Source organism: Solea solea, chromosome 6, assembly GCF_958295425.1.
Source record: "Solea solea chromosome 6, fSolSol10.1, whole genome shotgun sequence".
Classification (NCBI taxonomy): Eukaryota; Metazoa; Chordata; class Actinopteri; order Pleuronectiformes; family Soleidae; genus Solea; species Solea solea.
The window spans coordinates 10847708-10872597 of NC_081139.1; the positions used below are offsets into that span (position 1 = coordinate 10847708).

The 24890-nt window shown below is 39.1% G+C and overlaps 1 protein-coding gene across 1 annotated transcript; it reads right to left on the minus strand.

Moving 5' to 3' along the window:
- Positions 1-583: 583 nt before the first annotated feature.
- On the minus strand, positions 584-20303 carry slc2a1b (solute carrier family 2 member 1b). Its single transcript, XM_058631747.1, has 10 exons — positions 19846-20303; positions 11381-11476; positions 6252-6412; positions 5682-5922; positions 5389-5551; positions 5023-5210; positions 4816-4920; positions 4520-4621; positions 4217-4420; positions 584-3244 (listed from the first exon to the last, which is right to left on the minus strand). Exons 1-10 carry the CDS (start codon positions 19858-19860, stop codon positions 3044-3046), a joined length of 1476 nt encoding a protein of 491 aa, XP_058487730.1. The 5' UTR covers positions 19861-20303; the 3' UTR covers positions 584-3043.
- Positions 20304-24890: the final 4587 nt, after the last annotated feature.

The following is a 24890-nucleotide window of genomic DNA, read 5'->3' on the forward strand; positions in this document are numbered from 1 at the left end:
AAGATTTTATTTGAGACAGCATTTTCATTTATTCATAATAAAATGTTTTTGTTTACAACGTGGTACATACGGCTCTGCAAGTTAAACATAACACCTGTTATGTAGTTAACTGGGTTGAATTGGTTCATCTAAGTGATTCAAACCTTTAGTCTTTTATTGGGTTTATTAATTTTTTATTTTCTATTTTACTCACATTTTTCCACAGATTGAGCTCCTGAGACTCCTCACAAGCAATGTGATGCGTCTTATGAGGGTTATTTATTATTTAAGTTGTTATGTTCATGTGTGTCTTTCTACTTTCTTTTAGATTGTTATATTTGATTCAGGGATAGTTGTTCATTTGTCCTCATAAACTTTTAAATTGGAATATTTTACTGGGTTTTTATGACACAATCCTTATTATGATCTTTTTGAATCTTGCACCTGGCAAATACTACAATATTACAAAAAACTCTACAAACAAATACAAATTAAACTAAAACTAAGCATTTACAAAAACAAATCCAAATCTATTAGTGTACAAAAAAGAGAAACAATATTATACAGCCCACAAAAGCCACAACATGACCAGGAAACCTTTGGATCTGTACGTATGATTTCTTTTATTCAGCCACTCAAACAAGACCATCCTTTACAACGTATACATTTCACCCCAGCAAAGGTTGACATTTCAGCATCATACACACAGATCTTTTACTATTAAAAACATTAGAATATGCTCTGTGCACTAAAATGAAAACACTACAGAAATAAAATTCTTTTGTTATTAAGCCACAACATGGATATCAAATCAAAAAGTCAGAGAAAGAAAGTGTGGCACTACAGCACTAATAATTCATTTATCTACTTAAACACACCATCTAAAACTTAAATAGTTCATATATTGGAGTGGGTAAGGCTGTAGTGTGCTTCATATTTACATCATCCCGTGTGTTTAGACCACCGACCTGTGCCATAAGGTAAAGGTTACATTAAAAATGAAATGCCCAAACAGAGGTGTGGACCTATACATAAATTACAATTTTGATATTTGCAACAGACATTACTCTGGGAGTGTGTGTGTGTGGGCACGCATCTTTTACACGGGTTTGCTGGTGACAATATTGTATATTATGGAGTGGATGTTACAGTGCATTCCAGGACAGGTGAGCTGACCCACTGAATCAAAAAAATATATATTCTACAAAGATCTACTATGTACAAAAACTTTCAAGAATGGAATGATTTAAAAATGTTTTTAAACAAGCGGGTTGGATTTGGATCAAAGTCCTTAAATTATGAATGTTGTATTGACCCACAACACACGTCAGTGTGCTCTTATACGAATGGAATAGATGGGAAAAATTAGACAATTCCGTGCATTGCCATTTTAAAAAAGCAAAACAAAAAAAACAAACATCAAGTAATCCATCAGCAGTACTTCAGTCTGTCTTCAGTAATCATTTCCACACCGAGTAGGAAAAAAAACATCAATGAAGATGAAGATGTGAATAATAAAGTGCAGCCAAAACGATGACTTCCCCAAACGATGCACTTACAGAGAAAACACAAGTGCTACAGCAATCACAGACTTGTACAGCGAGGCCAAGTGAGTCTGACTACATGGTTCTTTTTTTTTATGTCACCAACTTATGTCTGCAGTGAGTACACAACTGGAAAAGAGAAAGCTATATAAATACTGCAGAATTCAGAGTACAAGGCACAACGTGGGCCTCGCACCACAGCATCAAACCTCAACCTCCTTTTGGACGTCATAGAGTGCAAGGAACACGGGGGTGGGTTAGGGTTAATAATGACATTCATATTGGTCCCTGTTATTTATTTTTAACTATGTGTCATGCTTTCTGAGCGTATTTTGTGGTTGTCATGGAGGAACAGTTACGTGACTACTGCTCAAGTGAAATCACTCTGGCCAAATCAACAGACTCTGGAGGCTCCAGATATAATCTCGATTCAACAAAACACAAAAAAGAAGTGAAGATCCCCCACTGATAGAGGCTTTCAGTCTGGATCAGGCCGGTCTGACCTGAAACTGTAATACACTGGAAGGCTGAAGGCAATAGAGGCATGATTGTTTCAGACAGGCACTTAAAACTCACAAATGTTCTGGTTTTGTGGGTCAGATTTGTCAAACAGTGTGTATTTATCAGTAATTTCAGATGGATGATTTACTCATTGTTCAGCTCTCTGGTTCTGATCTGTGCAGATACTGTTCCTCTTCTACAAAACCCAATATACCCAATATGAAACTCATCAGCTGTTCTGCGAAATAGAAAAACACGCTATAAAGTCTTATCATCACCATTAACAGATTCTTCTTCCAAATTCAGTATCAAGTCATTCTTACCAATGACAAGCGGAGTACATGTGTGACAAATGTGAGTAAAATACGAAGCACAACAGTAAAATATTTCATTATGTTCATTAAAATCCTCAGTGTGTGACCGAGTATTCAGTAACTTTAAAAAAGGTGCAAACAACTTGTCCTTCATCAGGGGAGCACTGAGGCACTTTTCTCCAAGGGAGTGCTCCCTCTGGTGGACAGAGACAAAGTCAAGCTGTTAGGCATCTACAGTGCTTAAGTGTACAGTGATACAACGTTGCAGGATGAAGACCCACAAAGTATTTTTTGTGACAGTACTGTAACAGTCTACACAGAACAGAGCATAAGCAGATATAAAATATATTTTGTGAAATAAAGCAGTTTTCTTTAAAAATAATAAAATAAAATAAAGGTTGGTTGATTGATGCAGACACTTATTTTCCTTATTTCACAAGAAACTTTTCAAAATCTTCCACATCTATCCTCAACTTTCCATCTACATCTGCCAGACGACAGAGCCGCTGAGTTTCTGTGTGTGACATGAAAAGGGGCGGCAGAAAATATCATGTTGGAGAATCACGGGACTGGTGCCCAAAATGTGGTGACAGTGTGGGGAAAAAAAACTCTACCAATGTATATGTCTACTTCTAGTCAGAAGACCCTTTCTGCGCTCCCTCCTCGGTCTGACAGAGAGTTTGTTAGAAAGTTTGAAACGGTCGCTCAGAGCTGAGAATCAGCTCCCAGGCTGTTGAGCTCGTCTGGCGAGTGCTTTTCTCTGCCGGCGCCACCCGCCTGTCGGAAGCCGGACGAGATCTCGTCAAACGTCCGGCCCTTTGTCTCCGGCACTTTGAAATAGGTGAAGACGAAGAAGAAGAGAAGCAGCACGGTGAAGATGACGAACACGTAGGGCCCACATGCTGCCTGTAGAGAGGAGTGAGAGCAGAGACACCGGTCAGCTCTCAATGATCGGATAGTGACGATGGGAGATGGATTCATTTCACTTTGGAAACATGCATTTCAAGAAAACGCGTAGCTAGGAAAATTAAATTTGATTGTCTTGTTTTCCTAATATAGTTCATATATTTAATTTGTGTGTATTCCTTTTTAAATGAACTGAGAGCAAATTATGTGAAATTTTAATGATTAAATATGGTTTAAAACATTGATGAAGTACGGTATTTCTGTCATATTTTCTTGAACATATTAATACATATCAAAACCTTTTTTAATGTACTTTTTTTTCACTGTTGTCAATCAATATGATTCATTTGAGTTAGGACATGGAACAAAACATTTGTAACTATTTCACCACCATCTCTCCAACAACAAACTAAATCACGAGTGACGTAAATTATTTGCAATTTTACCTAAAAACTAGATTAAATGTCTATCCTGACTTAACCATTACTTGTGAGTGTTGTGCTCCTGTAAATCATTAAGGTCATGTGATGTCGGTGGTGATGAAGCCACTCAGTTAACACAGGGTGATTACTGTGGTACTTCACTTCAAAATAATGCGACTTAACTTCATGACAAACTCTTTCTACAGTACACACAGTACAACTATCTACTTTCTACACACCTGTTACCTTCCAAGGAACTTACTTGCAACCAGCTGTGGAACTTATTATGAATAAAATATAATGAATATTAAGTTGTCAACTGTTGACAACACTGAATGCATTCACTCAAATTAATTGCATTTCCTGATTAATGAATGAAGCTGGAGTTTTTAAACTGTAATGTTCTTTCAACCGTTGCAAATAAATGGAATCAAATCTTTGATATAATAATAATAATAATCCCAATATGTAATTGCTACTTCATGTCCTTGCTCTAATAGTTCCACCTCCTCACAAACATTCAATTCACCTCTGGTCATATTGTACTCACCTGTACATACTGAAAGCCCATTCCCACTATGAAGTTGGCCGTCCAGTTGGACAAACCAGCGACAGCAATGGCTGAAGGCCGAGGTCCCTGCGAGAACAGCTCAGCCACGATGAACCACGGGATGGGACCAGGTCCAATCTCAAAGAAGGCCACGAAGGCAAAAATGGCCACGATGCTCAGATAGGACATCCATTTGATCTGGTCCTAAAACCAGCAAGAATTGTGGTAAGATTGCAGGTTATCTTTATTTTAACACAATCACTAGTTCTTATATCATCATGAAGCGTGTGTTGGTTGATGTACCAGCAGAGCCAAGGCTATTGTCATCAGGACAGCAGACCCAGCCATTCCCAGCAGCCCCACCATGTGCAGAGACCTACGTCCTGTTCGCTCAACGATAAAGAGCTACGGAAAGAAAGAAACAAAGGACATAAAACGATGAATAAACCTCTGGTACCTTCAGTCGTCTAAGAAAAATACAACACAAGCACATTTGCATTAAGAGATTCACTTTTAAACAATCACACAAAAGAACTATGATGAACAACAACAGATATTGCACCTCAACTGTTATGAGAAATACTTAATACTGTACTCACCGACACAACAGTGAAAGCTGTGTTAACCACGCCTGCACCAATGGTGGCATAGACAGGCTGCGCAACCCCAGCTGTCTCAAAGATTTTTGTGGAGTAGTAGAACACCTGGATAAAACATTAAGAATAAATGTACTGGTTTTTAAGCTACTGCAATGCTACTCTACTAGCACCATTGTGAGTTTTGTACAAAGTGTGTCTGAAACTCACAGCATTGATGCCAGACAGCTGCTGGGAGAGCTGCAAGACTACGGCGATGATGAGCGGCTGGCGGTAGATGGGCGACAGTATAAGCTCCTTGATGGTCACCTTCTTCTCCCTCATCATCTGCCGACTCTCCTCCTTCATCTCCTGCATGTCAGCACTCACGTCTGTGGTTCCTCGCAGCTTCTTAAGCACTAAAATGTCCAGAGAACAAAAAGCAGTTTTCCGTTGAATCATGAGGTAACATTCAATACACGGCTGTACTGAAGATCTCATGAGTAAGGACACTAATATAGTTCCCTTACCCTTAATTTTTTAGTTCTTTACAACAGCAGTTATGTTGAATTACATCCACTATGTGTGTGACCTCACCTGACTTGGCCTTGTTCTCTTCATTCCTGTTGATGAGCAGGAAACGGGGACTCTCGGGGCAGAGAGGCAGCAGGACGCACTGAAACACGGCCGGGATGAAAATGAATCCCAGGAGGAGTGGCCACAAGTCGTCGCTGCCCAAGATTGCCTCCAATCCAAACACCTAAAACCAAGCCAGACATGCACAACCAAAACATGAACTACCTGCAAAGCCCCAGGGAAGGGATTTATAAGAGGAACAAAACTTTGCTCTCCATGAAAATCATGTCACAGAGAATTACTTTTCCACCAACCTGTGCAATCAGGATGCCAAGCACAATGCCTAACTGGTGCAGGGTGCCCAGGGCTCCTCGTAGAGTTGTTGGGGAAATCTCTCCCACATACATGGGTACGAAGCCTGTGGTGAGGCCACAGTAGAGGCCAACCACAAAACGACCAATGATCAGCATTTCCCACGAGCCCGCCATCTTTGAAAAGCCCATCAGTGCAGAAGCGATGAAAGACAGGACGTTAGCCATGAGCATGGAGTTCTTCCTGTGGACACCAAATAAACAAGGTGGATTTTCTGGGTTTTGACACCACTGTTGCTAATGTGTTAGGGTACAACCTATCCTGATGTGTTTGTTCGTCCAACAAATTCTATTCTATTCCTAATTGACAGATTTGTTTTGATAAATGTCTGTATTGCATTTTTTCTGATAATTATCAACTACAACATTGTATTTCTGTGCTTCCTGTGTAAGAAGATCCTCATTGACTAATCCTGGCACTATTACATTTACAGTGTTCACTGAATGAGAAGCTCTATTTGTATTTGAAGTAGTCAAGTAGGCAAGGCTGTTTCAATATGATTCAGTATTTACCTTCCAAAACGGTTGACAAACAGTCCGACAGAGAAGGAGCCTATGATGCCACCAACAGAAAAAATAGCCACAGCGACGGACCAGATGGCAGTTAGGGAGTTTTCTGTGATGGGTTCCTGGTAGCGCTGGAACCATGTCTCATTGATGAATTTCTCAATGATCTACAAATTACAAAAAGAGACACCTTTTAATGTCTTTGTATAAATAAGAAAGTTCACACTCGACATGATCATTTTTCTAATAATAAGAAAAACACAATTTAAATGAAAACAGAGAACCACCATGAGACAAACCGTTTTAATGTCATTATTACAGTTAATCAGAATTAGATCATGTGTCCTTTGTTTTCCTCCTGCTCATGCCCATACATGAGCAACGCTGAAGTTGCTAACTGACCAGCTGATGGCAGCACTGACTGATCCTTATCATTTCCCAGCAAACAGGAAGTTTACCAGACATGGTTGGGTTTCTGTTCCCAACCCTCCGCCTTCTCCATTACAGAGGATTTGCGTATGTTGACAAACACGCCCAGCAGAGCAGGTGACCAGAGCCGAGGCAGCAGAGACTGTGTTTGTTTATGTCACACCGAAACATCTCATATGATTCCGAAAGGTCAGTCTGTGACATCCCACAACTGTGTGCCGGACTGCAACATGATGCCTCTGACCTACTGTGACCAAACGCTTACTTCAGCTCTGTCATGTGCCTCTCGCATTAGTGTAACACCACCTATATTTGTTTTGAAACACTTGACGGTCAGCCTCGTGTCAGACCTCGGTGTGTTGATGCTCAGCAACGGCATGTGGAAAAAATACTCAGCAGTGCCCATGAGTTAGAGTGGCTGTCATTTATCAAGGGCTTTCAAGCGGTGCGGGAAGAACTATAGAGTGACACGGATCCTGGGTCACATCAGCTATCAACTTACGCTCACAAGACCTTGCTTAGTGATAAAACAAGTGCATCATCATACATATAGTGTAGCGTACCTGTGACCTTGACCCAGTCACGTCCACTTTTTAAAACCTGCTCCATTTAAGAAGAACTCATGTAGGAGTTTCATACGTATGATTATAGAGAAATGAAATCAAATGTCAGAAAATGACACTGAGGTTTCCAAAGAATAAGTATCAGTTACTGTTATTACATAATGATTACTTGCCTTTTTTATTAAATAATGATTCCATTATTTCATAACATTATCCTATTCTCTGGTGTCTTTGCTTCTCTATTAAAGTAAACTGAATGTCTTTGGTTTATGGATGAAACACATTAGGACATCAGCAACTTTTATTTGTTTGTTTTTTTTAAACCTAAAAATAACAGCTTCAAAAAGATTTTGTCAGGTCACTGACTTGTAAACGAGAGAATATTGCTTAAGTCGGACTAAGACAATAATTAACTTTTCTTAATGTCATGTAAATACGTTCGTCAGACTAAAACCGAGCTAGCCTTAGTCGGACTAACATACCTGGATAATGTGATTCATAATCTGATTACTCCAGCATGTATACACTTAGTCGGACCAGAATCGGACTTGGTGTTCTGCACATGCACCAACATTTCCTCCCTGGTCTTTGGCCCGGAAATAAAAAGGAGACGACGTATAAACTGCAGTGCTGTTGCTGGAAAAGACTGTCTTTTAGTAGTTGTGTTAATGGTTAGCCATGAGGGATTCAACATGGCCTAAAAATAAAAAGGTGTGTAAATTTCAGTGTCAGAAGGGGACAACAACAGAGCACTGCTGCATCCTGCCACTAAATTCTATAATGCGTCACTAAATATCACACTGACGGTGGAACATATTTGCATCTGTGACAGACAGCTTACTGGAAATAGTTGGGTGGCAAATTGAAAATCAGGAAGTGACTGTGTGCATACAGTATAGTGTGTACAGTATATGAGTCTGTAATGATGCTGAAGTTGGCATCCAGATACGCAGCTTCCAGGTTGAAAATTAACTTACAATGATTCTGCCCACAAGTTTGTCAAAGAGACTAAAAGTTTTATCAATGTCTTCGTGTTGTCTCAAAATACAGTAACACTTACATTTAGTAAGTTTTCAACATGATTTCACACAAGAAACCCCCAATTTTGTTTGTTTCGTGTGAGAGAAACGTAACACACAAAATAAACCAAGCAGTTAAGTGGAAATGTCACTGCGCTTTTTATGAGCAGCTGGTGAAGAGACAAGTTACCTGACATATATGCTGCTGGTTATGTGAACAGAAAGTGAACCTGCGCCACTTCCTGCCAGACTGGCATTGTGAATGTGTTGTCTCAAGTTTTTAAAAGTAAGGTTCCCTATAAACAATCGTGGCTAATCCCTGTGCTAAAAGGTGGAGGGAGAATGCATGGCATAGCCAGAAATCAGACAGCAATATGTACTGCTGCCAAAATGTAAGAAGACAAAGAAGAAATCGTGCCCACCCAGTGTCCCCCACCAATGCTGATCGGAACTGAAGCTGATAAAAACACCTATGTGCATTGCAGAGTCATTTTTGTCCAGTGGAAATGGTGTTGCTGCTTGTGTTTGCTTTAATTGCTACTTTTTTGGTACTGAATATTTTTGTTCCAATCCCCTGAATTACTGCCTGCATCTCAAACCCAATCACGTATAGTGAAAGGAAACACCACTTTAGTCAAATTATGAGGCTTTAGCACCAAAGAGGCACCTTATGATTGCTGGCTCATGAATGGGTCGATATTGTGTGTTGTGCTGGAGTTATGTTCTCTCCCCAGTTTAATCTGAACACACGGCACAGTCCAAACTACCAGCTGGCTCTTACCAAACAATGAAACAGGCTGTCTATTCATGCTCTCTGGCTGTCAGCGTGTTGTCGGAGCTGGCTGTTGGCCAGCTTGTCAAGGTGAGCACTGTGTACAGCACACACAGGGAGCAAATAAAATTACTTCAACAAGTGAAGCCTTAACAATATTAGAACACAGGACGTGATATGAAGTATTTTGGATATGTAATGCTTCAGTAACCAAGAAGATAGCACATTCAGCTGTGAATTCAAGAAAAACTTTAAAAACAGCAGATTCGATTATCTACTATAAGGACCTCCTTGATTATATGATTTCCCATATAAGGGAACGCCATGTTCAAAGTGGAAGAGGCGGACAGGAAGGAGGAGTCAGGCGTGACAGCAAGTCACAGAGAAGCCCAATAAAAGAGCATGTGCAATCAGAGATGCAGAGAACATGTCTGCGTCACAGCAGCAGCAGCAGCAACATCACCGCGGCCTTTAACACACACAGGCGCTCAGAGGGGAGAGGAGCTGTGATTATCTCAAGAGTTACTGCTATGTAAATCTTGTATATGTGTAATCAGAGCCTCTTATGTGGTAACTAATAAAGAATTAGCAACCAGTTGAACAACTCTTCTACTGCACACTCATCTGGGAATATTAGCACATGATGTTGTTAAGACCTAAGAGGGGAAAGGTCCATACAAACCTAGTGTCTAACAGACGGCACACTCCCCGCCTCGCTCTCACGCTGCAGCAACTCACAGTGCACTCAGTGGCTGAGCACCGTGGGGAGGCACATGTGCTGCTTTCACAGTGGAAACAAACCTCTTGTGGCGTTCTTGAGGCAAAACACAGGATGAAATGCCCGTAAGTCTTGACTAATTTTCAGTGAATAGCTGCACAAATGCTGCTATTTTTATTATTTTAATTTTTAAAACAAAAAAAATAGTCAAATATTTACTAGCTTCAGCTTCTTATATGAGAGGACAGCTATCTTGAGGATCTGCACTGTTGTTGAGACAATTTAAAATGTATAAATGTGTCTAGGCAACACAATGTGCTTTACATAAAAACAAAACATTTAAAATTTGGAAACATTAAAATGTACAAGTTGGACAAAATCCAATCATAATATGAATAGAACAGAGTACATGACGATAAGAAGAGAGAACAAATACAAAAAGTTAGACTATAATGGGGCATAAAATAATATAATATAATCATTTTCCATCTATAGTCTACAATGTAGACTATAGATGGAAAATGATTTATTTATCTCACTATTATGTAGACTCTACATAATAGTGAGATAAATAAATCATTTTAAAAAACTGTTATTTACACCTCTATACATACTCTTGATCATCAGTTAACAACACATAGGGCTTTTTTATAGATATGTTCATTGATGTAGGTTTTTAATGTATGAACAATGGATGGAAAGATTTTGAACAAATACCTCACAGCATAAAATCCCCTCATGAACAATCAGCTGCCCATTTATTCATCCTCTTATGACTCAAGAATAAATGCACAAGAGATCATATCATTACTTAAATTTTACACTGCTGCTCTCATTCACAACAGAGTGCTGAACAGTAGTCCAGACCAAAATCAGACTGTCCTCCCAGAGAGAACTACACAAACACCCCATGTTTGTGCTCTGGATCATAGAGAAAGTCGGCCTCTGGCCCACTGTGAACAAACACTGTGTAAGTCAAAGGAAAAATACAAAGAGCAGGCGAGGCTTTAACATGTCTGGTGACACACCTGTAACCTGCTGAGAGACAGCTGTGTAGCCAGAGGGTGTGTTTGGACCAACCAAAAACTGAGCAGACAGACATTATTAACATACGATTCAATATAGACATTCCCCAGGAAATTACCTTTTTTTTCAGTGTACCTGCCTGTTTATTAAACTGACTGAAGATTTAGTCCTTGGGGGTTATAGAAGTATCTTTTCCATTGCATTGTTTAGACACGGGGATAGGTGGCTGACTTCCTTGAGCATTTCATTTCCTACGAATTTCCTTGTCTGTCTTTTCCCAGCCTGTGTCTGGCAGCAAAGGTCCAATTTTGGGCATGGACACACTCTTTTACACAGGAATCACTCGGGGTCTGTCAATACAGTAATCCTTGGACTTTAACGTAAATACAGCTATTATTATCTCTGCATCTCCTGACTCCCATGTGGTCCAAATGGTTTATATACAGTATTGTGAGGGCTTCTTTTAATCACAGATACTTTTATGTTATAATAGCTATCGGGAAGAGAAAAGGATTTAAACAACTTAAATAAAAAGGAATGAAAATGACAAACCCTGGGTTTAAAACGATCGTGGTGATGTCGTTTTTATGCAGACTCTAATAACTCACCTTCTGGGGGGCATTGATGACGCCAGTGTTGTAGCCAAACTGTAGAGAGCCGATCACAGCAGTTCCAACACACATCAACAACGGGAACGTTATTTTCTGCAAGTGAACAGAGAGAAGAGAAATGTTGTCAGCGAAAACAAAACAATCTAAACAGACCAGTTTATCAACATTTCATCGATTGCTTAAGTGATTACATGAGGAGAAGTGATTGGAGTGGATACTCAGATCCACTTACATTGGCGACTGTAGCACTTTTGTAGCACTTCTCTGGAATAACCTAATTATATTCAGACTGAGCTGCTACATCTTTACTTTGAATTCTTCAACATGTGGAATTCATATCCTGAAAAAATAACTATTTAAATATAAATAACTATTTTAGAAAATCCATAGTCTCAGACTTCCTTATGTTAAAAAATAAGAACTCCCTTTTGGCGCCTTAAGGTATGTGTGCACATGGGAAACAGGGAAGTGGTCTTTATAACCCCCTCTGAACGGCTCCAGGTTAAATCCAGGTGTTCTCATGTTTTAAGACTTGTGTTACTGTTGCCGATTTTTCTCAAACCCAAAAGTTAATTAACCAGTCTGTGTCTTCTTCTCAGACAGGAAAACTGCCTCAAGCAAGCCACAGTTTGTTTTTGTCCAGCCTAAAAACTACCGTGTCATGTCTACTACTGCTGTTTATCACAAACATCAATGACTGTACGTTTTTAACTCTACTTCACGGAAAAGCAAAAAGAGTTTTTCTGACTATTTCCATCTTTATCATTCCACCACTGGTCACCATATGGTGCACGTGGCTCGCACTGTTGCCTCACAACAAGAGGGTTGCTGGTTCGCATTCCTGGATGCATTTTCTACATGTGTGTAGGTTTTCTCGGGCTTCCTCCCACATGTCCAAATACATGCAGAGGGTTAATTAGACACTCTAAATTGCCCACAGATGTGCGTGAATGGTTGTTCTATATGTTGGCCCTGTGATGGACTGGCGCCCTCTCCAGGGTGTCAGCTGGGATTGGCACCAGCAGCCCCATGACCCTCGTGTGGAGGATAAAGCAGTTGTCAGTGGTCATGATTAATGTTTTGCCAGTAATCGAGTCGCGTGATTCAATCTAGATACCGTAGGTTCTTAATTCTCAAAACGCGCAATTAGACAAAATCCAACAATATCACAAGAACCTGATGTCATCTGAACCATCAAACATTATAAACTAAAAACATGCAGCAAACGATGCATATTCTTACTTGTTTTTGGGTCTGATAAACCTGCACCTTAAATGGGAGCAATAAGTGTGTCAGCCAGAAAAAAAAGTATGCAATAAGCTAAAAGATGCTGAACAGTTTTAATTGTATTCCCTTGATATAAACATACTGATAAAGGCACAGTTAAGTCTTAAGTAGGGATGCACTCATTTGTATGATTCAAAGATTGCATGATAGTGCGGAGAGCGAAAAGACTTTGCCACAAACAAACATCAGTATTGGCCCAATTGTCGATTTGAGGTGAATTTCAAGGCCGAGTTTAGACCTATTGTTAACATTTGTCCTCTGTCATCTGATCACAAACAGATTGTGATAGGCACGACTGTTCAGAACCTGACATTGGAGAAGTCCTGGGTGCATCATTCGGATCTGGTGAGCCTGCTCTTTATATAAGTAAACAATGACGTAATTTGTGATAAGCCAGATTATACAAATAAGTCTCCAGTTACTGTGTGTACATGTGTGTGTGTGTGTGTAGACACAAGTGACAGAGATAGAAAGAGAGCGAGAGAAGGAGGAAGCAAACAGGAGTTCGAGAAAATCAAAGCTCTCCTTGCAACTGTGAAACGACTTCATATCAGCTGAGAAGGCAGTTAGACAAATGCATCCTCATAAAAACCTCCCATTGTGGTTTCTGTGATCAGATCTGAGGATACATTTAGGACATAATAGGACCACTCAGTCATGCCATGTCTGAATCTGGTCTCAGGAATAATCATTACAGTTTTACAAATAAAGCCATAAACTACTTCATAAATGTGTTCATTGTGACTGAAGTAGCTGGGCTGACTTGGGAGTTCAAAAACTTTTTTGTGTGACCCAAAGTTCTTCACTTGCATAATGTTGAGGGAGGAGAGCCAAGAGAAGAGGAAAAAAAACTCTCTGTGTGTTTTTTGTCACTCAAACATGCTCCGTCTAAAAATATGGGCAGAACAAGGAAGACTTTAAGGTCCGCCTACACCTCTGAGCCAATAGGGTTCTAGTTAGGTTGGGTCATCAGGTCCATGACAAGAATGTTTAGGCAAAGTAAGTAAACATACTTACTTTTCAGGCATGAAGGCTTAAAGGAGCCGTGTTGCCAAAGAGAAAACCAACCACTACTGATGTCATTCTGTCAAAGATCCACTCCTGATGAGAATTCAATATACAGCCAGCCGCTTCTCAATATAAACACAAAAACTCCCATCTGTCCCCACTGAGAAGTCAACAGTGAACTCAATGTAGGTCTCACCACCTCTGGGGAAGAGCAGGAGTTATTTATGAAAACGGTCCTGAAGGTAAATGTTTGAATCCAGATGCAAAAACGGAGAGAGCAGCATGTATTCATGTGAAATCAAACACACATCTGTGACATCTTTACCTTTAACCCACAAAAAGGAGACCTCCCTCAGCCTGGCTTCAGTATATACAGTATGTATAGAGTTTCTTTTTTGCCAGAAACATGCATGGAGAAGGCTGCCATTATTTTTGTGCAATCGTAAGTGCGGTCGGGGGTTGCTATAACTGTTGGTCCAAGTGAAAGGCTTTAATGGAACGCAATGTTCGAATTATCTGCCACAAAAAAGACGGGAATGTGGATGCAAAATAACTTTTTATGGGGACCGAGGAAAAGCAGAGAGCCACATTCAAAAACAATCAAAACTATCGATAACAAATCGAAAATGACAGGTCAGTATTATCACTGACCTGTCATGTGTTTACGACATTATCAGGTAAGCAAACATATGTGAAGGAAACAGAAAACAAATACCTGAAGCGCCGCACAACAATAGAAAGTCCTCTAGTTATTTCCGCACTCAAACATAAGGTCTATAGGCCAATGTACAGCTTTAATCTTAATACTAAAGGAATTCAATGTTCTTGATTATTAATGGCGAGAGTTAAAATAACTCACTTTAACCTAGGTCATGCAAAGTAAAAAAAAACCATGACAATAGCACAGGACCTTGTATGCGAGACAGCAGCACAATGTGTGACCTCCTCAGTGGGGAAATGATAAAGCCACTCCTACAAAAACTATTTTTTGACTACAGCCTTGAAGTTATTATACGTGAACAGTCATCATCCGGTTTCTTGGTTCTCTACAGTACATTTACTTATTTCTGTTGTTTCGCTGAGCTGCAGCTTTGCGTTGTGTTTACATTTCTTCATCGAGTTTTTGTTTACATACATAAGCTGGCTATGTTCGTGGTTCATAAGGACCTGGCATTAGACTGCATACCATACTAATCTACAGCGCAGCTTTAAACCAGATTAGAGTAGTGGGATTTCATTGTGTAAGAAAGATAAAACTTTTAAACCTGATAAAGCAGATTTGAAAGACCAAACAACTACTGCTATTATCTGAATAATGTGTAAAGATGTCTTTGAGCAAGAGTTGAAATACTGGTGTCGATGCTTTGCATTTAACAGAGGTGTAGAGTTTTAATACTGTCAGTAGCAAAGGAAACCCACAACTACTCAGACCTCATCTTCTACTCTGTGATGTAAAAGAGAGACATAAAAAAAAATATGACTAAAATGACAAGCAGACAAATTCGGCTGCCAAAATAGAATTTGTTTGGACTTCGGTGCCGCTTTCCCAGTCTGCGCCTAAAAACAACTTTTCCTCTTCCAAGACTAAATCAATGAAGAACTGCGCTGCTCGTGTAGAATCCAGACTAAACACAAGGAAGATTTTGTAGTAGTCATTAAAATAAATATCCATTCTTTATGTCATATAAACGTCTCCTATGGCATCAATACAAATGTGTCCACTTTACAGGGGAAGAGTTATATGAGACGCGGTGCCTCAGCAGCCAGTAAAGTCTAGTCTCTCATCACTGTGATGCAGTATTTGCAATGTTGATGGTGGCTTTAGTTGCTCAGCACCACAGCTCCCTAATTCTTATTGGGTAAACAGTGGCTGGACAGATAAAAAGCAAGTTCATAAAGCATATAAGGCCGGCAAATGTAGCAGAAGATCCACACGCACATCACATCCCAACCCGCCAGGCTCATCTCATATTGGATTGATGACTAATATAGACAATGAGGAAGTTAAGTAGAAGAACAGTTCACATACGTTTTGAGCAAAGTGTCCCCCCGAAGCTTTTGAAATATTAAACCCGTAGAAGGCAGGATTGTTTAAAGAATAGTTCATTGTTGAGTCTCATCCCCAGGTTGTTGATTGAATACTAATGTTATGGGTTTGCTCAGCCCCTCCCACCACATTAACACAGGCAAAAGCAGAGCTTCAAATGCAACAGGTGACCCAAGGCAATCTCTCCATTTCTTAAACGCTAAACCAATATTGACACATTTTATAACGTTTAACAAGTGACACTTTTTCAGTTTTTATAGGGTTGTTTTGAGGCAGTTGACACCAATGCTGGAGTGGTACCTTTTTTTAAAAATTTACGAGACTCAAACAGGAAACCCAATCTCCATCCTGTCTTCAATTCTTTTTACAGTGAAACAACACACTTTTAGTCAACTGACAGAAGTTCATCATGAACTCTTCACAACGTGAGAAGGACATAGCGGTACACTTTCTTTCAAGAAAGTGAGAGTTGGGCCACAACAACAAGTATCCACAGAAAATAAGAGGTGCTACACAGACTTCTTAGTGAGATGCATAATCAACATATAAAAGAAAGGAATAACTTGAAACTGCATGAAACTATAAATTGGTCCAATGTCAAACCAGTGAAACGAAGTGAGGAGGATGTGTTATCCAAAATAAGATAACTAATGCACAGGTTCAAGATAAACAATTCTAACTGCACATGGAAATGAGTGGAAGACTATCTCCTTCATCAGGGCCAGACTCGAGAGGATTCTCCCTGTGCGAGGTCAGACAGTGTTTAGTTACATAAAAAGTTGAAGCAGAAGCAGGCACTTCTCTGTAATTTGGTTCATTTCCTTGCCAGACAACCAGACTTGTGGTGATGGCCGACGCTGCTACCATCACGTCCCTCTCTACACATCACAGCTGGTCTCAGCTTACACAGCTGAAGGGAATCCAATATGTGCCCACAGAACTCACTCACCTCAACCGACATTACTCTAAATCCCTACTCCTGATGTGAGTAATGGAAATATTTCTCCTGTAGTTTCATCAGTGATGGGTCTGTACATTACAATAAAGACCATACCTTTATTATTTAGTTATTTCAGTTCAAGCCCAGGTAGTACAAAATAATTTGTCTTTTGGCACATCAGCAAAATAAAATCAGATGAGTATTAGGTTATACCGTGTTTATTATATAAAAGTTTATTGTTAAAACAATATACATTTCAAATTGTAACGCAATAGTTTATTGCTTTAACAATATACTTGTAAAACAATATGCACCACTACACGTCCATTCTGTACTGTATGATGTGGTTTTGAGAATTACATTTGCTTATTATTTTTATTTTATTTCTCTGTGACGACTAAGTATTTGGAGAAGAAAAATAAAAAGATAAAATAAATAAAACAGCAGGAAAAGGACAGGCACTGTTTGTGTAATTCAATATATTCATATTGAATTACACAAACTTACTTCATTTGGTTAACAGTGCCACTCAACCTCATCCCGTTTCATGTGAAGCGTAAGAGGAAGTACCCAATATCTTCTACAGCAATGCTCCGGTGATATAAATATGTTTTTGTATGTGCTGCATGTTTTCAGGTGTTTTCTGCGCTTACAGTCATTAAATAAAACGTGCTTGACTGAGCAAGACTTTTTTAATGTCACAACAAGAATAACACCCTACATGAATACTTTAATTTAAACAAACAGTGATGTGAGTGCAGGTTAGTACAATGCACAAAACCATTTATTTTCTCAAGAAAGCAAATTAAACATGGACGTTTGTTTACTTTTCTTCTCAATTAAACCCTCCAGGATCACTTTAACCAAACTTTGCAGCAAAGCCTCATTAGGCCTCATTAGGACACGGCTGTCAGTTGCACTCTAAAGCATACTGAAGGAAGCAAGTCATGCAGATGAAAATTAATCTGCAGGCCTCACTGTCTTAAAGAGATCTATGAAAGACGGAGGACAGAGAATTAAGCATGAAATTGTTGTTGGCTCTGGACCCCCCAATCAAAATACCTGTGCTGTCAAATCTGGCAGGAATCAAGTATCTATGAGCAGTTTTATTCAAAACGGAGCAGGTCAGCTGTTCGTTTGACCCCAATCAGTATTTTTCATTCTTTCATTAGAGTTTTCAGACCCAAACAAAGCTCTGTTGTTGGTAATTATTTGCTAACTGCATTATATGCAATTAGAGAACCAAACATTAAGAAGTAAAACAGGACTGCATTGTGCTCTGTACACAGACCTGAGACGAGAGTGTGAGATCAACTGGACCACACCTTAATGAAACAATGAGGGCAAAGTTTAATGCTAGCACGATAAATTAAATTGCAGCATTAAAATTTACTGGAATTAGTTTTACTTCAACGCACTACAACTCATTGTGTACTCACATCATTTCCTATAGTTTAGTGGGGGGCTTTCTGTGAAGTTGTCACAACACTGACTGTTCTTCCACCAGACAACGCTGGTGGAAGAACCACAACACAGCACAGGGAGTGAGGGAAGCAACCACAGATGGAAGGGTTCAAGGGAAAGTATTCTCTATGGGAGGATGACAACTGTGTATTCCCTCAGTGGGCTCTGTCCACAAATGTGGGAACAGTGAAAACCATTCCCATCACATCCACAGCAAACACGTGCAAGTGAAGAGCCATGACAGCACAGTATGCATAAAGAAAAACAGCATACAGGAATAAAACAACAACAGCTAGAGAAACATTTTCTGACCAGAATGTCAGACTGAGCTGGCCTGTGATGGTCCACAGGGTTAAACTCATATTAAAGCCGTGAGAAAGTGAGATTGGGGAGAGGAATTAGGTCACTGGCATATGTACCTCACTCTGCTGTGTGTCTGTGTATGTAAAAAGTGACCACAATTTGCTGCAGAGCAGAAACAGCATCATCAACCACAAGATAAGAGCTGTTCACTTTCTGGAAAATAAGTTGTCGCGTCTCGGGGGAAATGTAAAGACTGATGTCTTTATTTGATATTGTTAAAAACATGAAAGACTGTCATGTATGAATGCAGGAGCATTATGTTAACAATCTTAGAATTTTCAATAAACCATTTCTTGTAAACAATCATTTATAAAATGTTTAAAATAGGTAAATATTGCCTTTCACAAGTACTGATCTTTTCAAATGCCCTGCTATGTGCAACCAACAGCCCAAAAACCCAAAGTGCAAGCTGAATAAAGCTGAATAAAACGGATTAGTATGTTTTTTTACAACACTGTTTCAATTACCCACAAGGTTTTAGAAGATGTTATCAAGCATAAAATGTCAAACCTAAGATGGTTCCTGCTGCTTTTCTTACCTAGAAAAGTGCGATCACAATTTTTCTAAATACAAACTTATTGTATTTATATATCAACAGTACCTCAGACTTGTTCGTCATTGGCAGCTCTTAGATGCTGACATTTTAAATAAATAAAATAACTAAAGCTCATATAACCTCGAACAGCAACAGACCAAGTGAACTGCAGGGAGCTGTCACTTAGGCAAACAATTCAGTTCAATGCAAAAGAATAATCAGACTATTTCATAACTTGCAATTTGCTAATGAGTGCTACATGTAGCTTCTAATAGATGTAGCATACGACAATAGTAGTAGTAATCATACTACTAATAACAATAATAATAATAATAATAATGATAGCGCGATAAAAACATTATATTTCATAGTATGCTTGCACAATGTACAGCTATATCGACATATATCGAAATTAAGTTTTAATTTCTATTGGAGAAAATTACATTTTAACGTGTTTTGATACTTGATACTGTTAATAACACACTTGTGAAGAACAGGAACAACACTAAAAGACTGAACGTAAACTACGCAATACTCAATACTAAGTAAGTTTAATAAATAAGTAAATATATAAATAAATACGTACATACATACATACATAAATAAATAAATTAATAAATAAATAAATAAATAAACTCGATGAACTCAGTGAACTCGTCTGCTGTGGGACAGTGCGGAACATAGTGCGCCGGTTTCGGGGGGGCATTTTACGACAAGACACCGACATCTTCCCGGTCACAAAGGTTTTTTATTTACAAAGTAAATGTAATTTAAATGTAAATTGTTAATCTTGTAAAGTGAGTATAGCGTAAAATTACCTTTTCTGACTCCATGGCGGCAGCGCAGTGGAGAAAGTCTCTTGTTTCTACTCTGTCTTCGGTTGTCCTGTCAAAGCGATACGTGGAGTAGATTCTCCCTCAGCGGAGGCTGGCGGGGAAGACGGCGGAGAGGGCAGCGGCGGTGCTGGTGGTCCTCCTGGTGCGTTCGCTCAGACGTAGGTCATCTTCAAAGTTGTTATCAAACCTCAACAAAGTTTTTTTTTTAGGATCGACGTCTTCTGTGTTCGTTTTTCTGGGATGGTCTGTGTGTCGGGAAGCCCGGCAGCTTCAGCAGGAGGTGTTCGTCTCTGTGAGGGTCTCTGTGTCGGAGCTCTGGCTGCTACTAATGGTGAGTAACCGCTTCCGGGATGTGTATCTGCGGCAGATAAGAAGCTACCGCCTGCTCGGCGACGTTATGGAACAGTGCTGGAACTGGTTTACGGTTCACATTATATTCTAGCTGATGCAATGACTTTCGTGGGCGCGTCTTCTCTGGAGGCCTGTCTCAGCAGCCAATCACAACCTCTTGACATTTCGCTACACGTCGTACACGTCAGCGGTTGCTCCACCCACTAGCCACTTTATTAGGCACACCGGTTCAACTGCTTGTTAAAGCCAATGGTTATTTATTTGTTTCATACTCACTGATGAGCTCTTACATCTAAATATACCAGACTGTAGCTTCAGCATGGGGTTACTGTCTGACGACAAACACAGTAGTGTACACAAACAGAGACTCCTGTATAAATTACAGCCACAGACAGCCATAAAGCGCATTGTAATGTGTCAGTCATATAATGTGCCCAGTGTCTTATTGCCAGTTATTTAGGTGTGTTTTTAATGTTGCTCAATATGGAGCATTCCCTGGCATCTAATCAGCCAGTCACATGGCAGCAACTCGCATGTGGACATGTAGATATGGCCAAGACAGCCAGCTGAAACTCAATCCAAGCATCAGAGTGGGAAAGAAAGACGATTTAAGTGACTTAAACCATGGCATGGTTGTTGGTGTATTGCAGACGCTGCTGCAAACATTCCTAGGGTTTACAGAGAATGGGCCAGAAAAATATCCAGTGAGCAACAGATATTAAGCAAAGATAGCCAGAGGTCAGATTAGGATTTTACACATAAAAACCTATTATGCATTCATAATTTTTTTTTCTCCTTTTCTGGGATTACAACACATCCATATTTACTAAATAAATCCAACTAGTGTTTTAACTACATTTAGCTTAACATAATGTGTAAAACTCAATGTACACATTTTCTACTGAGCATGTTTAACATAATATGCACAAAGAAAGAATGACTACTTTCCACAAACTGAATAATCTGTGTATACCACCTTCATCACAGGCTGAATAAAAGAGCATATATAGTGTAGATATTAGGTATAAACATTTATTTATGCTATAGCTATTTCAACAAGTCATGTGGCTCATGCAGCTTTGCAATCCAGAGCATGTGTAGTGTTCACATAAATCATAATACCCTGTATTTATGAGGAATTTTAATATACACTCTCTGGACTCTCTGAAATAAGAAAGTTCTCCACAGTTTATTACAGTGAACTGGACATCTTTAAAACTTTTGAACTGGACTCTAAACTCAGTTTATAGTTCAGATCTCAAGCGACTGTGAAATATGGATATTGCCGTCAAAAGTTCATTATTTCCCTTTTGAAAAGAGTAATAATGAAATGAGGAAAACTGATTTAGTTCCTCATTGCTGTCATGTGAACCATGTGTTTTGGTGATTTGGTGTGCAGATGGTTTGTTACTCTTATTGCAGTCCCACTCTATATGTAACAACAGTATTAACTGGTTATGTATGATTGCCAAATTAATCATAAAGTGACTGAATCTGTTCACACGTTTGATCAATCGGTCTTTCACCAGCAGGGTGAATCATTCAGCCCCTCTCCTGTGATCCGTGGTGTTTGTTTTCAAAGGCTTGAAAAAACAAATTTAAAGACTGAGCGTGCTACCTTTTGTTTGGGATTGAAGGGAGGTGGTCGGTCCGACTGTTTTCCAAGAAAAAGAAAGAAAATAATAATGCCCACCCAAAGGGAAATTCAGTTGTTTGCACAGAACATGAAAGCACGAGGGAGGGTAAATGGCTGAATGCATCGAAATTTGTTCCCTTCATATTTTATCTGCCGCCTTTGAAACCTCTGGAAAACAATAACAGGGAAGTAATCAGGAACAGTGTAGACACCAAATGGAAAGACTAACCCAATGTCTGAAAAAGAGAAATAAAAACAAATATAATTACGTTTAAGTTAAAAGGGATAGTTCAGGTGTTTGAAGTGTGGTTGTATGAGGAACAAAAACATAATGAGCACTGAAACACTTGGCACTGGAACCCATGTAAGGTGACATGGTATGGAAAGTCACTATTTTCACTTTCAATGAAACGCAGCCACCTGGAATCTTCATCACCTTGTTAACGCTCACTTCCTGTAGAGAAAACCTGTATTTTTCACATCATGGCACACAGGAGTGGTTTTTCCATTGTTGCCCCCTGCAGTACACTGCAATTTGTGATTTACATCGCCGATTTTGTCTTCGGTGAGTGAGCGGTTTAAAAAAATTTGCGTTTTCCAGTTGCCAAAATGTTGTCTAATGCAGAGATAAAGTCGCAAACATTATTCTTAAGATAAAATAGACTAGAGTGGGCATACATTTTATCAGTGTGCCTTTCTTAAGTGGATCAAATCAGTTTTTCCATGTTTATTTATTAATTATTACATTAAGTTTGGACTAAACAACTACAATATTTCTTGTTATCGCTCTGATTATTATTCCATTTACTGTTTATCAGTCATGTAAACAAATTAATTTCCATTCATCGTAAGGGCCAGACATCAAATTCATGCATTTGATTTTGAATAATGAAATTTTGAATCAGTGCATTTCTCACACGGCGGGGTCGTGGCTAGCACTGTTGAAGTTCCGGGTTTCCCGGTCCGACCAAGGGCCTTTCTGTGTGGAGTTTGCATGTTTGCGTGTGCATGTCGGTTTTCTCTATTCTCCAGTTTCTTTCTACAGTCCAGAGGTTAATTGGAAATTCTAAATTGACAATAGGTGTGAATGTGAGATTGAATAGTTGTTGGCAATGGACTGAACTTAGACCTGTCTAGGGTGTATCCTGCCTTTCACTTTATGTCAGTCAGGATTGGCTCCATCTCCCTGTGACCCTCATATATATATATATATATATATATATATATATACATATAGTATAAAGCAGTAGACAATGAATGAATCCACATTTCTCATTCTCCTTCTCTTCCTTTCCACGAACACAATACACACGGAAATATGACATCACAACTTTACATGTAATGAACACACCTCCTGTTTTCGTTGGAAAGAGATGATTCATTATCGTAAAAGAGGAAGAGCATCTGCAATTGTACATTTGCAAGGCAACAAAGAGAAAGAGTGACACATGGAGCAGACTTTGTTAGGTTAAAAATCCTTTGAAAGCCCAACAAAAACAAAAACAGACATTTTCAAGAACAAAGACACAGGCAGTTGCTCTGAAGGATGGTATTGTGCACTAAATCGCTGCTCAGGATGCCAGCTATAAGAAGTCGAAGGTTTGTTCTGTTTCTGAAAAGCCATCGCTGCACAAAAGTACACAACATTATTAACTGAACTGTATAACTTTGATATTTTTGAAGGATACAACAATCCTGAGCTGCTGCTTAAAAAATTATTCGCCTTCATCAAAGAGTCCTCTTTCATCTTTATGCCTTTAGGCCTCCAGCCAAAAATAATCTTAGAGAAGTCAGTTGAGACTAATTTCTAGAAATGTTTTGACATTTTTAGAGAAATCACTACAAATCACTTCCAAGGTTAATGCACTGCTCATTAACGCAGTAAACGTCAAACTTTATTTAACATTCTTGAAGCATCGTGTTGTTTATTTCAAAGTGTAAATGTTCATGATCAATGAATCAGTTTTAGTGATTTTCTTTTGATAAAATAAAAACATGTATTGTATTACTTTTAAATTTGATGACTTTGTCATTTTGATTTATGGGAGAACACCGCGTGACATTTTACACCATTTTCTGCAATTAACGGATTCAATTTAGTTGAAAGTGTGAACATAAACGTAATATCTGTCCATTAATTCATTGTTTATTTAATGGCTGAAGCTGCCATTGTTTGTGCTGGCAAATTTTTGCATGAGTCAACTGGCTTCTCAAATTCTCGTAGTCACAATGAGAGCCCAGGACTCAGCCTGTGCCCATGGTCACGTAGGCTCCCCTGCTATGTTATTCTCCCGGGTCATTGTCTATCACTAGCCTTTGTGTTGTTAATACTCTTCTCAGGATGAGCTTTCAGTGCTGTGGGAGCTCAGACTTTTCTCTCCTTTGCTTTTCGGTTGTTAAGAAAAAAAGTGAGCTTGACCTGCTTGTAAAAATTGGTCAATCAGCAAACATCCATTCTTACACCTTCAAGCGCTGAGTCACTTTCAAAGTCAAGGATTCCAAATGGATTTTGATTGGGTCATTCACTCAGGTGGGTGTGTTATGCTTCAATACTCATATGCAACAACTGGTACAAAAGTAATAACTGCCGATTTGAAAATCACAAAAGAAATGCTTAGAATGTCCAACATTTTGAGAAAGTTTTTACCTGATGTTAAAACAAGTCGCACACATCAAACCAATCCATCCAAAACCAAATATTCACATTGAGATGTGCACTTTATACAGTAGTCATCCTCGGTTGGCAAGCTATGTGACGGTAGGTAGGGCATTGAATGCAGGGTGTTGCAGAAGTCAAGCCACAAAAGACAGGGAGGGCCTGGGCGATATAAACTGCCAGTGGAATATTACAGGCATTTCATTTTAATATTTCAATTAAATTACAGCAAAACAGGAAGTCCACAGGTAATAAAACCAGTACCTTTAAAGCTCACTTTTTTTATTTATTGAATCATTATTTATACAGGTTATCCCATTGAGATACGGGGTCCAGTCAAGGACAACCAGTGCCAAGTGAATTAACAAATTAAAATACAGGAGC